The 11,844-nt window shown below is 41.0% G+C and overlaps 1 protein-coding gene across 1 annotated transcript in view; it reads left to right on the forward strand.

Moving 5' to 3' along the window:
* LOC102295204 (von Willebrand factor A domain-containing protein 5A) overlaps nt 1-11,366 on the forward strand; it is a gene marked incomplete at its 3' end in the record, with an annotated part of 28,164 nt that extends 16,798 nt beyond the window's left edge. Inside the window, 11 exon segments of the mRNA XM_042227604.1 lie at nt 709-884; nt 965-1,053; nt 1,894-2,038; nt 2,531-2,610; nt 2,687-2,801; nt 4,507-4,665; nt 4,741-4,844; nt 5,563-5,783; nt 7,446-7,487; nt 10,524-10,556; nt 11,337-11,366. Coding sequence (XP_042083538.1) covers nt 717-884; nt 965-1,053; nt 1,894-2,038; nt 2,531-2,610; nt 2,687-2,801; nt 4,507-4,665; nt 4,741-4,844; nt 5,563-5,783; nt 7,446-7,487; nt 10,524-10,556; nt 11,337-11,366 — 1,186 coding nt within the window.
* Nucleotides 11,367-11,844: the final 478 nt, after the last annotated feature.

Below are 11,844 nucleotides of genomic sequence, written 5' to 3' on the forward strand. Positions count from 1 at the left end.
CCCCAAGAAGTCAAAAGCCAAATGACAATCATTTACATGATAAGTGAATATAAACCACAACTCACAACTACAAACATGTTGGTGTCATGTGAAGGCTGTGTGCAGGCAGGATAGGAGGAATGATGGACCCAAAAGTTCAGACTTTAAAAAGAAAGATTTATTACTAAATGACAAAAACAGAAAATTGGCTAAACTGGGAATACAGAAACTAAACTGGCAGGCAGACGGACGGAACACACAGCATGGGATAATTGAGAAGACACAGGGCTTGAATACACAGAGGGGGCAATCAGGGAATGGAAGACAGGAGGGAGAGACACAGCTGGGACAAAACCAGACACATTAACATAAGACACGGACCTTCAAAGTAAAACAGGAAACCCTGACTGAACTTACAGACACAGACTACCAAGCTGACACTGCAACAGAGGGAACACATAGATGTGGGCAGACACAGACTGGACACAGAACAGAGGGAGTCTGGAACCAAAACTTAAGACTATAAAATCACAAACCAAGATGAACTGGAGGAATAGAAATGTAAAACAGAAACCAAAACCCTCACAGTCGTAAACCAAGATGAGAACACAAAATGAAGGTACAATACTGAAAACACTGTTAGGTACCCCAACAGTGTTATAAAATATAATAATGGAATATATAAAAAATTGTAAACTTGACATTTTTCTGTCCTTTCATGTGTTTCAGGTTCTCTGATGGGTGATCCAGTGGTGATGGTGAGTCTGTACCCTGAGTTCACCCAGTCTGTGATGTCTTCAATGGCTTCATGTGGAGAGTTTGTGTTCTTGGTGGATCGATCTGGAAGTATGGACTGTGCTACGAATAACACTGAGCAGCAGGAATCTCGGATCAGCAGTGCCAGGGTATTTATGATGTGGTGTTAGAGTTATAAAACCTTTCCTCTCACACAGTGGCCTCACCATCTTCTCCCTCTTCCCTGAAGGATACTCTGCTGCTCCTGTTGAAGAGCTTACCAATGGGCTGCTATTTCAACATTTACAGTTTTGGGTCCAGATATGAACACATCTTTTCGTGAGTGATTCAGTCCATAAAACTGTGCTTCAGTCAATGATGTCACTTGTGTGTAAAGTGTGTAATAAGATATCTGCTCTAGTTACACCAGATAATGCGTTTCTAGAATACTTACAGCTCATTTAGGTAAGCTGCTGTTATGTTATGGTTCGAAAAGACAGTTTTGAAAGTGTATGAGTGAAACTCATTAAATTACAATGTAGAATTTAGCAGTGCTAAACAGCCATCAATCACTTATTGTCAAGGTTTGCTGTGTGGCAGGTAGTGGTTGGACCCAAACGCAGGACTCTAAGATGGAGTATTTAACTTGAAGGCAGCAGCTTTTATTCGCTGGCAAAAGCAAACTGAGAAACACAATATATGAGCACTAGAAATAAAACAAAAACTCAAACTAGGAAGAATAACCTAAACTGGGAGTGCACGACATAACAAACATGACACGCAGCTAATGCGGAGGAAACGACAACTAACAGAGAAAAATACAGGGCTTATATACACCAGGGAGTAACGAGGGAACGGGAAAACAGGAGGGAAGCACAGCTGGGGCTAATCCGACATAACAAGGCACAGGAAGCAAAGCAGGATACACTCACATGGAGCATGGAGACAAGGTGATTAGACATGCGACTGGGGACTAGGACAGGCACAGAGAAAACATGGGGGCAGAGACTAAACACAGACCGAGAAACATACAAAGGGAGGAAGAACTAAGATCACTAAGCACAAATGAAAGATAACCGAAACCAGGAATAAAAATCAAAGAATATTAAACCAAGAACTGAAACACAAACACTGGGTCAGAGAGCCAGTACTGTGACACTTATGTGTATCTCATGGCAGTAAGAGTATGGAGTACAGCCAGAAGACCATGGAGGAGGCTCTGAAGAAAGTTGAGGAGATGGAGGCTGATCTTGGAGGAACAGAGATCCTGGAGCCCCTCAAACATATTTACAGCCAACCCTGCATTCAAAATCAGCCCAGACAGGTAACACACACACACACACACACACACACACACACACACACACACACACACACACACACACACACACACACACACACAGTGTGTGAGTTTATATTAATTAACTGATAGGTAAATTAAATAACACTGATTATGTATTCACCATGATATCTGCAGCCATTGTTGGGTGTTCCTGGTCTGCCACAAAGAAAATATGGGTGAAATATGGTCTCCAAATTTGACAGATCTCAATCCAATTGAGCATTTGTGGGACAAACAAGTCCGATCCACAGAGGCACGACCTTCCAACTTACAAGACTTAAAGGATCTTAAAGATATCGCGTCACCTTCATGGATCTAGTGGACTCAATGCCTTGATTGGTCAGGGCTATTTTGGTAGCAAAAGAGGGACCAGCACAACATTAGGCACGTGGTCATAATGTCATGTCTGACTGGTGTACATGTGTTACTTTTAGCTTGTGTAATTTGACCTTGCATGTAAACTCTCCTCTCTAGCTGTTTGTCTTTACTGATGGAGAGGTGGGGAACACCAAACAAGTGATCGATCTGGTGAAGAAGAACTCAGGCTCCCACAGGTGAAACAGCAAAAATGATAATGACATGTGCTGCGTACCAAACCTGTGTGTCTTAAAAACAGCTGTTGTGTTGCAGGTGTTTCTCTTTTGGGATTGGGGAAGGGGCCAGCTCTGCTCTCATTAATGGGATGGCCAAGGAAGGAGGAGGTCATGCTCAGTTTATCACAGGGACTGACAGGATGCAACCTAAAGTAAGACAATAAGTCATAATAACAATTATTAAAAGGCAATATGTTGCTATTAGAGATGGACCAATCCAATATTACGTATCGGTATCTGTCCGATACTGACCTAAATTACAGGATCGGATATCGGAGAGAAATAAAAAATGTAATCCGATCCGAAGTATCAGAAAATCACCTCATAAAACGTGCTACTTGGTGTAACCCAGCTCGGCGCATCGGAGCAGTATGTGTCACGTGATAGAGCGGCTGTTGTCTGCGAGACCTGTCGGCGGTCTGTTGGAGCCTCGCTACATGCTTCCTAACGTCGGCATTTCATCTCGGCGAAAACTATCCCAGAGAAGTAAAGCAAGTGTGTAAGTTCATCCCTGAATGTTCGCATAGTATTTTCATGTTAAACTTAGCAACTGATATATTGAGCCACAGCTGGACTGGTTCCATATTGAGGTGAAAAGGAAGCGATTTGTCCCGTACTTCAGCTAGAATTAAAAAATAGACACAAAGCTGGAGTTATTCTGTCTTTGCTGCGCAGTTGCATCCACTTCTCTCATTCACTCCCCCTCCCTCTCCTGTTATTACTTCAAACATGAAACTGATCAATGATCAGCTGATCAGCTTTTCTACCGCAAGTCCTGTCTTTCTTGTTTGTTTATTGCCCACTTTGCGTTAGAAAGAGGAGACCAGCGGATAAACAAGAGCAGCTCGTTTCAGCTTGATCAGCTGTTGTTAGAATGTATTTATTATTACTTTCTAGTATCAGCTGACGTTTGCTGGAGCCACAGCTGTAAAAGCTGCTGGTCATGATATCGGTTTGTATATCTGGTGAGAGGGAAACATGAAGATGAAACCAGGAGATGTCCTTACTGAATCATCAGAGCTGAACAGGTGATGGAGAAACAGGTTTACCTTTTAGGTGACATGAATGAGTTGAAGGGAAGGGGGGCACAAAGACATATTTTTCTTTGTTATGTCATTTAAAAACTTTGAATGAATAATTATCTGAATCTTACAACAAAAGTGGTCATCTGAATAAATGTATAGAAATCCATCATTGTATATAGTAACTATTAAGTCTAATATACACCCTGGTAAGCTATACTACTTTTTCCTTTGGGAAGGTACTATCTGTGCAGTCTGCAATTCTGTTGAAGAAAGATGTTGAATCTATTTAATTATTGTAGAAAAATAATTGATTTCTGTGCATTTGTTTTACACATACATTAAATTAAAGTTGATTACATCGATTAAGGGCAGGGGGTGGTTCCCTAATATCTTTTGCTGGGAGTTGGCAACCCTATTAGTTAGGTAGGTAAGTACTCTTTAAAATACCAGAATAGGAAGGATGGAGTAGGTTTAAGTTTATTAGCTTGATCAGTGTTGCTGAACTATAAAATGTTTCGGTGGAGTGTATTTTTGCATACAGGTATAACAGAATAGCTTCAGTCTCTTGTTTTTTAAAACTTGAGTATGAACTTATACAAAATGCAGCAAGATATTTAAAGATATTTAAAAAAAAAACTGTTTTATTGATTACAAAATACGCTATATCGGATTCATATCAGTATCGGCAGATATCCAAATTTATGATATTGGAATCGGTATCGGACATTAAAAAGTGGTATCGTGCCATCTCTAGATGTTATTATTTGGACAGAAGACATAATTTCAAATAAACATAAATGCATAATTGTTTTCTAATTCTTGTTGTTGTCAGGTGATGCAGTCGCTGCGATTTGCTCTGCAGCCAGCTGTGGTCGACATCTCAGTCACATGGGATTTACCAAAGGAAGTGTCTGTCACTGTCCTCTCTCCATCGATCACAACACTTTTCCAGGGTCAGAGGTCACTGATTTATGCCCAGCTCACTGGACAGGTAGGAGCAGCAGCCTCTCATGTTGTTTTGATGACAGTAATTATCGTGACTTCTAACACTGTAATTCTGTGTCAGAGCTCAGAGGCAGCAGAGGGCTGTGTGACGCTGAAGTACAGCCTGGCAGGTCATCCCTCTGAGAACCAGCTGCACTTCAGTCTCAGACCTGCAGAGGACACTGGGTACAACATGTTTAATGTAGAGCACAGTGCTCTGTGGGTCATGACCATGAATTGAAACTAAATGCAGCTGGGATGTGTGGTTGGTAGGATGGAGAGGTGGAGCAGAATGGTTTCAGGTGCTGTGCCACTTGTGAAGAGCAGCACAGCTCTCTCTCCTCATGTAGTTGGTGCATGGCTGAAGGCGAGAGTTCAGGGTGTCACAAACTACTGGTTTTCTGATTGTCATGAGCTAAAATCATCAAAGCTAAAGCAAAAAAGACTTGAAATATTTACTCTGAACTTTTTCAAGATATCTTTATGGTTATAGATGTTCTAGCATATGCTCCAATGGAACCACTGTTTTGGGGGGAGATTTTAGTAAATGCCCTTTGACTGAGTGAATAACTTCCAGTATCCAACAAGATGAGAACAAATGTAAACATACGGCACTATCAGAGGAGCTAATCGTGGTTTTTTTTGTCAGATCACTCTATGATTCACTTGGTCCCCACTTGTCCATACAGAAAGATAACCTGAGTTGTTCCAGTCTGGACTAAACTGCAACTGAGGGACTGCTTTGACTGCATCAGATGCTGCCTTTTTACATGTTCCTCACTGTGTGACCCCAAAGAGGACACAGTGGTGTTAAAAACAGTAAAATGACTGGTAAACTAATATACTATAATAACACAGTATTAACAATGACAAGCATTCTGTGTGTTTTCCTTCTTGTCTGCAGACTAACAGTCCACAGGTTGGGTGCTCAGACTCTGATTCGTTCCCTGGAGATGGAGGAGAGAGAGCACAGAGGACAGCAAGGTGGAGGAGTGAAGGAGAAGGTGGTGCAGCTCAGTGTCCAATCAGGAGTGAGCAGTTCTTTCACTGCCTTCGTTGCTGTCAACAAAGACAACGGAGAGGCGATCCAAGGACCTCTTGTCCAAAGAAATATTCCAACAGCCCGTGAGTTTTTTTTCATCGTCAGGGATTCTAACTAGGGATGCACCGATACCACTTTTTTGGAAACGAGTACGAGTACTTGCATTTCAGTACTCGCCGATACCGAGTACTTAATAAAAACATGATTTAAATTTGCAGGTAACAGCTTTAGTCCTATAATTTACCAAAAAACAAACAAACAATGGACTAGTTTGGAATTAAGAACATTTATTTAAAATGAAAAGCATGTTGTATGCAACATATTACAGAATAAATAATTATAAAAAAACAAAATTTAATTTAAAATTTGTTCGTCTGTTTCTCTGTTTAGAAGTCTCACTAGCACAGTCACAGCTGGGATGACATCAGAGGCTAGTGCATCATAGCTGCTCACTTTTTTTGTTAGCTCCTCAAAGGGGGCGAGGATGGCAACAGTCGTCTCCATAAGAGCCCATTGGTGAGCAGTGAGATAGTCAGGGAGTTCGTGCACTCGCTTTTGCTCAATGAGGGACTGGAGCATGTAATGCGTGCTGTTCCAGCGCGTCTGTACATCCTGCTACAGTCTCTTTATTGGCTGGTTGAGCTGTCCCTGAATGTCCTCGAGGCGGGAGTAGGCTAAGGCGGAATGTTTAAAATGCCCAACTATTTTCCGTCCCACTGCTATAGCATCAGCTATGCTCCTCTGTGCTAATAAGTGGGGTAAATAAGCGTGGGTAAACTCTTTGTACTCGTTGTGTTGGGATTTTAGCTGCTTGATTAAATTGCTTGTGTTAAATGCGGTACCTTTAGAGCAGGGGTGTCAAACTCAAATACACAGTGGGCCAAAATTCAAAACTGGAACAAAGTCGCGGGCTAACGTTAATATTTATTGAAATATATTTATTGAAATATATTTATTCCTCCAGATATAAGAATGAATCTTTTCTTATGGCCTCAAACACGTTTTGCTGAAAAACTGAATATGGAACAAGCAAAGTTTAATACTAAACAATATATATATTAGCTGTATAATACCAGTAGGCCAGCTCTGATAGTAATTTGGTATGGCTTCGCGGGCCAAATGTAATTAGGCTGCGGGCCAGAGTTTGACATCTATGCTTTAGAGCCTCCTCTGGACAATTTTGCTGAGCACAATTTGTAGTCCGCCTTTGTTTTCGTGTCTTCGTTCACTTTGAAATAGTTCCACACAGCTGATATGTCTCGCCTCGCTTTCTCCCCCGCTCTGAGTTGCAGCTGGGGCCTGGGGGCGGGCACTCGGGTCCTCGGTATCGGGGGACTTTTAACGAGTATGAGTACTTTAGAAAATGTGGTATCGATGCCGATACCCGATATCGGTATCGGTGCATCCCTAATTCTAACAGCTAGCCCTTTTACTGAATCAGAATAACAATGAGAAACCCCGTCCAGTTTATTTTTTTAAAAAGCAAAACTAAAACTGTCACCAACATCTGAAGCTAAAAATAGCTGAGCATCAACGAAAGGAATACTATTATGATGCTATGAGGAGAATATGAGAGTTAGTCCAAGGAACACCAAAGCGCAACTTATTGGTGAACAACTTAATGAAGCAGTAGATGCCTATGGGCTACTGTGTTCTCCACAGAGCATTAGAAAGTAAAAAGCTGAATGGAAGTACAACACACATCTGCCTGTCTATGATATCGCGTCTTTTTTCATCCTATATAGTGGCAATGGATTGCTTTATATCATCAGCAGCATATAGAACATGTAAGTACAAACCTGAATGAATGGCAGTGGAAACTATTTTTTACCGTGGAGGCATGCTTGTGTCTCTGAGATTTAATAGATTTATATTGTACATATAGGTGAGTGTGAATGACATCACCACAATGGTAATGTAAAGTGCAGAGACACAAAAGGGCAGTGTGTTTTATAAAAATCAGCAATCTTTTTTTAAATTAGGTTTTTATTATTTTGAATTTTATTAAAAAGATCTTGATGCATGCTTAGTCATCCAGATAAAGAAATCCCAGAAAGCACATTGACCTCATACTGCAGGTGATACCCAGCAGAAGCTACGCAAAGTCTGTAGGGTTCAAAGAAGACACATAAACATGGTGTACCTTTTAAGACCTATCTGTATGATCAAGTCAGCCTCATAGTTTCTGGCGTTGGTCTTCAACAAATTGTTAGTCAGCCCTAAACACCACAGCCACACCACATCCAGAACTCCTTGGATTTTGTTTAAGGTGAAAGATGTCATTATGGATTCGCATACAAGGGTCAGTACTACAGGAAGAAACATGGGTTCCCCACCTGGCTGAAAATCAAATCTTAGGGCAGCTAGCCTTAGACTGAGATTTCCATCTGTAAAGACTGGGATCATCACCACCTGTCCCTCCAGTCTTCCTGGCACCGCCGCCTTGAGCTCACTGCCCCACCCCTCCCCTGCAGCTGCAGCTGAGCCACAGGCCACACCTCTGCCACACCATCAGTAATGGGGGACTTTTAAAAATGGATGTGTACCATAACCCATCGTCTATGGATCAGTATTTATTTAGGCAGATGAAGAAGAGAGTGCTGACAAATGATGACAAAAAAGTGCCAGGATTATTCTACATAGTTAAAGATCTCAAAATTAATATCAGAATCAGAAAGGGTTTTATTGCCAAATGTTGAGCAGGTTTACAACATTAGGCAATTGCTGCGGTGCTTCAGTTCAAACATACTGTCATAAATTACGCTTAATTCTTCTAATATTATAGGTGGAAAAGTATAAACAGACATGCATGGTGAACAACATTAATTCTGTTTCTGCCCACCATCTTGGATGTGTTAAAGGGTTCATTCACAAAGTTCAGGTTAACAATGAAGTAAAACTGAGGCATCTGCTACTCAGCACATGCAAAGAGGTGTCAGCCGAACTGAAACATCTGCTCCAAGCAGGCATTATTGTACCAGTGGACACACCTGAATGGCTGAGTCCTCTAGTGGTGGCAAGAAAACATGAGGATGACTTGAGACTTTGCGTGGATCTGGGGGAACCTAATAAAAGCGTAATAATGGACCCATTAAAGAAGAACACAATGAATGTTTGCATGCTTTTCTCAGGCCTCTGAAGGATGTTGGTCCGCAGATCTATTCCAGTAAAAGTTCATTCGGGCAGACGCATATTCCATTCCTGGGACGTCATTTCAAAGAAGGGCTTGTGTCCTCACCCAGTCCACCTGACTGCCATCTCTGAAGCTCCTGCACCAAAGGACATGGCTGCACTTTGCTCCTTCCTAGGTCGTGGTTTAGCAAATTTTTGCCGAACAGCACAAGAGTAGTTGATCCACTTGAGAGCTTATTTGAACAAACTAGAATGAACCAATGCAGCATATGAAAGCTTCATTAAGCTGAAAGCAATGCTCCTCTTGGACCTCTTGTACAGAGAAATCTTCCAACACCCTGTGAGGTTTTTTGTTTTTAAGCAAACACTAAAAGTGTCACCCACAGCTCTGAAGATAAAGATCGCTGATCATAAATAAAAGGAATATTATCATGATTAGGACAACATCGGAGATGGTTCAAAGCAGAAATGAGCTTCCTCCGAAGGGTGGCTGGCCTCTCCCTTAGAGATAGGGTGAGAAGTTCGGCCATCCGGGAGGGGCTCAGAGTAGAGCAGCTGCTGCTCCACATCGAAAGGAGCCAGCTGAGGTGGTTCGGGCATCTGACAAGGATGCCCCCTGGGCGCCTCCTGGGTGAGGTGTTCCAGGCATGTCCCACCGGGAGGAGGCCCCGGGGCAGACCCAGGACACGCTGGAGAGATTATATCTCTCGGCTGGCCTGGGAACGCCTTGGTATTCCCCTGGATAAGCTGGAGGAGGTGGCTGGGGAGAGGGAGGTCTGGGCCTCTTTGCTTAGGCTGCTGCCCCCGCGACCCGGCCCCGGACAAAGCGGATGAAGATGGATGGATGGATGGTTCAAAGCACATTTCTAATGCATATGTCAGTAGCATTAGAAAGTTAAAAAGATCAATGGTAGTACAAGATACATCTATGCATGTCTATAGTGCAGAGCTGCACTGGAAAAGTCTGTTGCCAGGGCAACGCTATAAATACTAACCTGTCCTGAACTCATACTTTATCTCCTTTTTTCATCTTACAGCTTCATTAGTTTGCTATTCAGAATCCTATGTTACATATAAACTGTGTGTGTGCATGGAGGTGTGATTGTGTCCCTGAGATTTAACACATTTAAACATCTACCTGAGTGTGAGTGAAATCAGCACAATGAAAATGCTAAGAGCCAAAAAGCAGAAGAGTGTACTGTGTTATACTATTACAGTCAGCAGGTTTTTGTTTTATTTTGCATATAAATTTTTTGATATAGTGAAGAGCAGAATATACTAGAGTCAGCTCAATGGATCCTAAAGTATGACTCCTTAAAAGGGACGGCAGTTAAACAAAACGTGAGATTTACTACTAAACACATGATTCAAGGAATCAAAATAAACTGAGGGAAAAAAAACTAAATACTGTTGAACAATAGAACTAGGTAATCTGACAAATCTGACCCCAAAAAAGTGTAATGAGCAAGTGGTGTAAATACTGCAGTGACCAATTAGAGATGAGAGAACTGTGAAAGGGATAAAGTCTTGAAATGACACGGACTGAAAAGAGGAAGCTCTAAAACCCAATTGTAATATTTGCCTTTGTGTTATATCACCAAAATAACATCAACTTAGTGCTGTTATACTTCAAATACCAGAAAAATCTGACTCTTTCTTTTTTTTTTTTTTTTGGCTTGACTTCATTGTAGGCAAAATGAAGAAGAGTGCTCCATTGCCCATAAGTAAGTAAAATTTGAATGACAAATCAACACACACACATACACAGCTATGCAAATGAAGGCACAGAAAGAAAATATTTCTGTTTTAACTTGAAGTTTTATATATTAAATATTGTATGTAGTGTAGCTGCAGTACTTGCCTTGGTAGACAGGATGTATGCTACATCAGTAAATGAAGAAAATCAGGTTCGTACAACATTTTGCAACATTTATAATTTAATTGAACATATTTACATCTTACATTTCTGTTATGAGTTTTGAGGCACAACATAATATCAGAATCCAGTATTTTAGATTATTTATTGTATACTACGAGTGTGCAACAAAAAGTGGGAGTAGAAGAAAAATTTGCATTATGTGTCAAAACTTTGATTACACTTATTCATAGAAGGATTTGACTGTGTTTACTACTTCCTACATTTACAACATTCAGGACTTCAGAGCTATAAAATAACACAAATAAGATTATGATATGTCAAAAGTCCAAATAACTGAAATTGTGTTTTACATTTTATGTAAACTATTTAGCTTTTATTAGTTGGGAACATTATCTCCACTTGCCTTCTTAATGTATTTGGGAATATAATTTCTGAATGAGTTACAGGTCCTCGCAGGATGTAAAAACTAGACTGCTAAGATAAACCTAAAATACTGTTTGTAATATTTGTTGTATTTATATATCACCACAGTAATATTAAAAATCTGTACTTTTGTTGTTATTTTAGCAAATTCTTGTTAAATGTTTTAACCCTAATTTATTTTTTTTAACTCTTGACTTCACAGTTGGTACCTTCCAGAAGTTTAGTCGGTGGGGTAAGTATAAGTAAAAGCTGGATGGCAGAACAGCACATATGTTTAAAAATAAATGTAAACAAACCAACACATTTCTCTTTGAATTTTATTTGAAATGTTGAAAGTAAAATGCTTCGTCTGTGTTTCTTCGTTTGCCATTATTAACATATTAACAGAGAGTATCTTAAAGTGGTGGGGCGTGGTCTGCGGTGCCGTGCAGGGAGGGCGGACGCACCTGCACGGCATCCTTAATCACACCCGCCTAGTTAAAAACACGGGGACTCAGGGGTTGGTGTGTGTTGTGGTGTGACAAATATTGAATAAAATGGCTCAAACCTATGATCCCTGGACCCGCCATGTCTCATTCACACCACATGTGACTGAAGAAGGTTGAACTTTTACAACATTTTGATATATTCAGAATATTATTGAGCACCTGTGGGTGGGCGTCCGGGTACACACCGGCTCACTCCTTGGCGGCCGCTTATTGGGGCTCGCT

This window comes from Haplochromis burtoni, unplaced genomic scaffold (genome assembly GCF_018398535.1).
Source record: "Haplochromis burtoni strain Fernald_Lab_line unplaced genomic scaffold, NCSU_Asbu1 Contig_270, whole genome shotgun sequence".
Taxonomy (NCBI): domain Eukaryota; kingdom Metazoa; phylum Chordata; class Actinopteri; order Cichliformes; family Cichlidae; genus Haplochromis; species Haplochromis burtoni.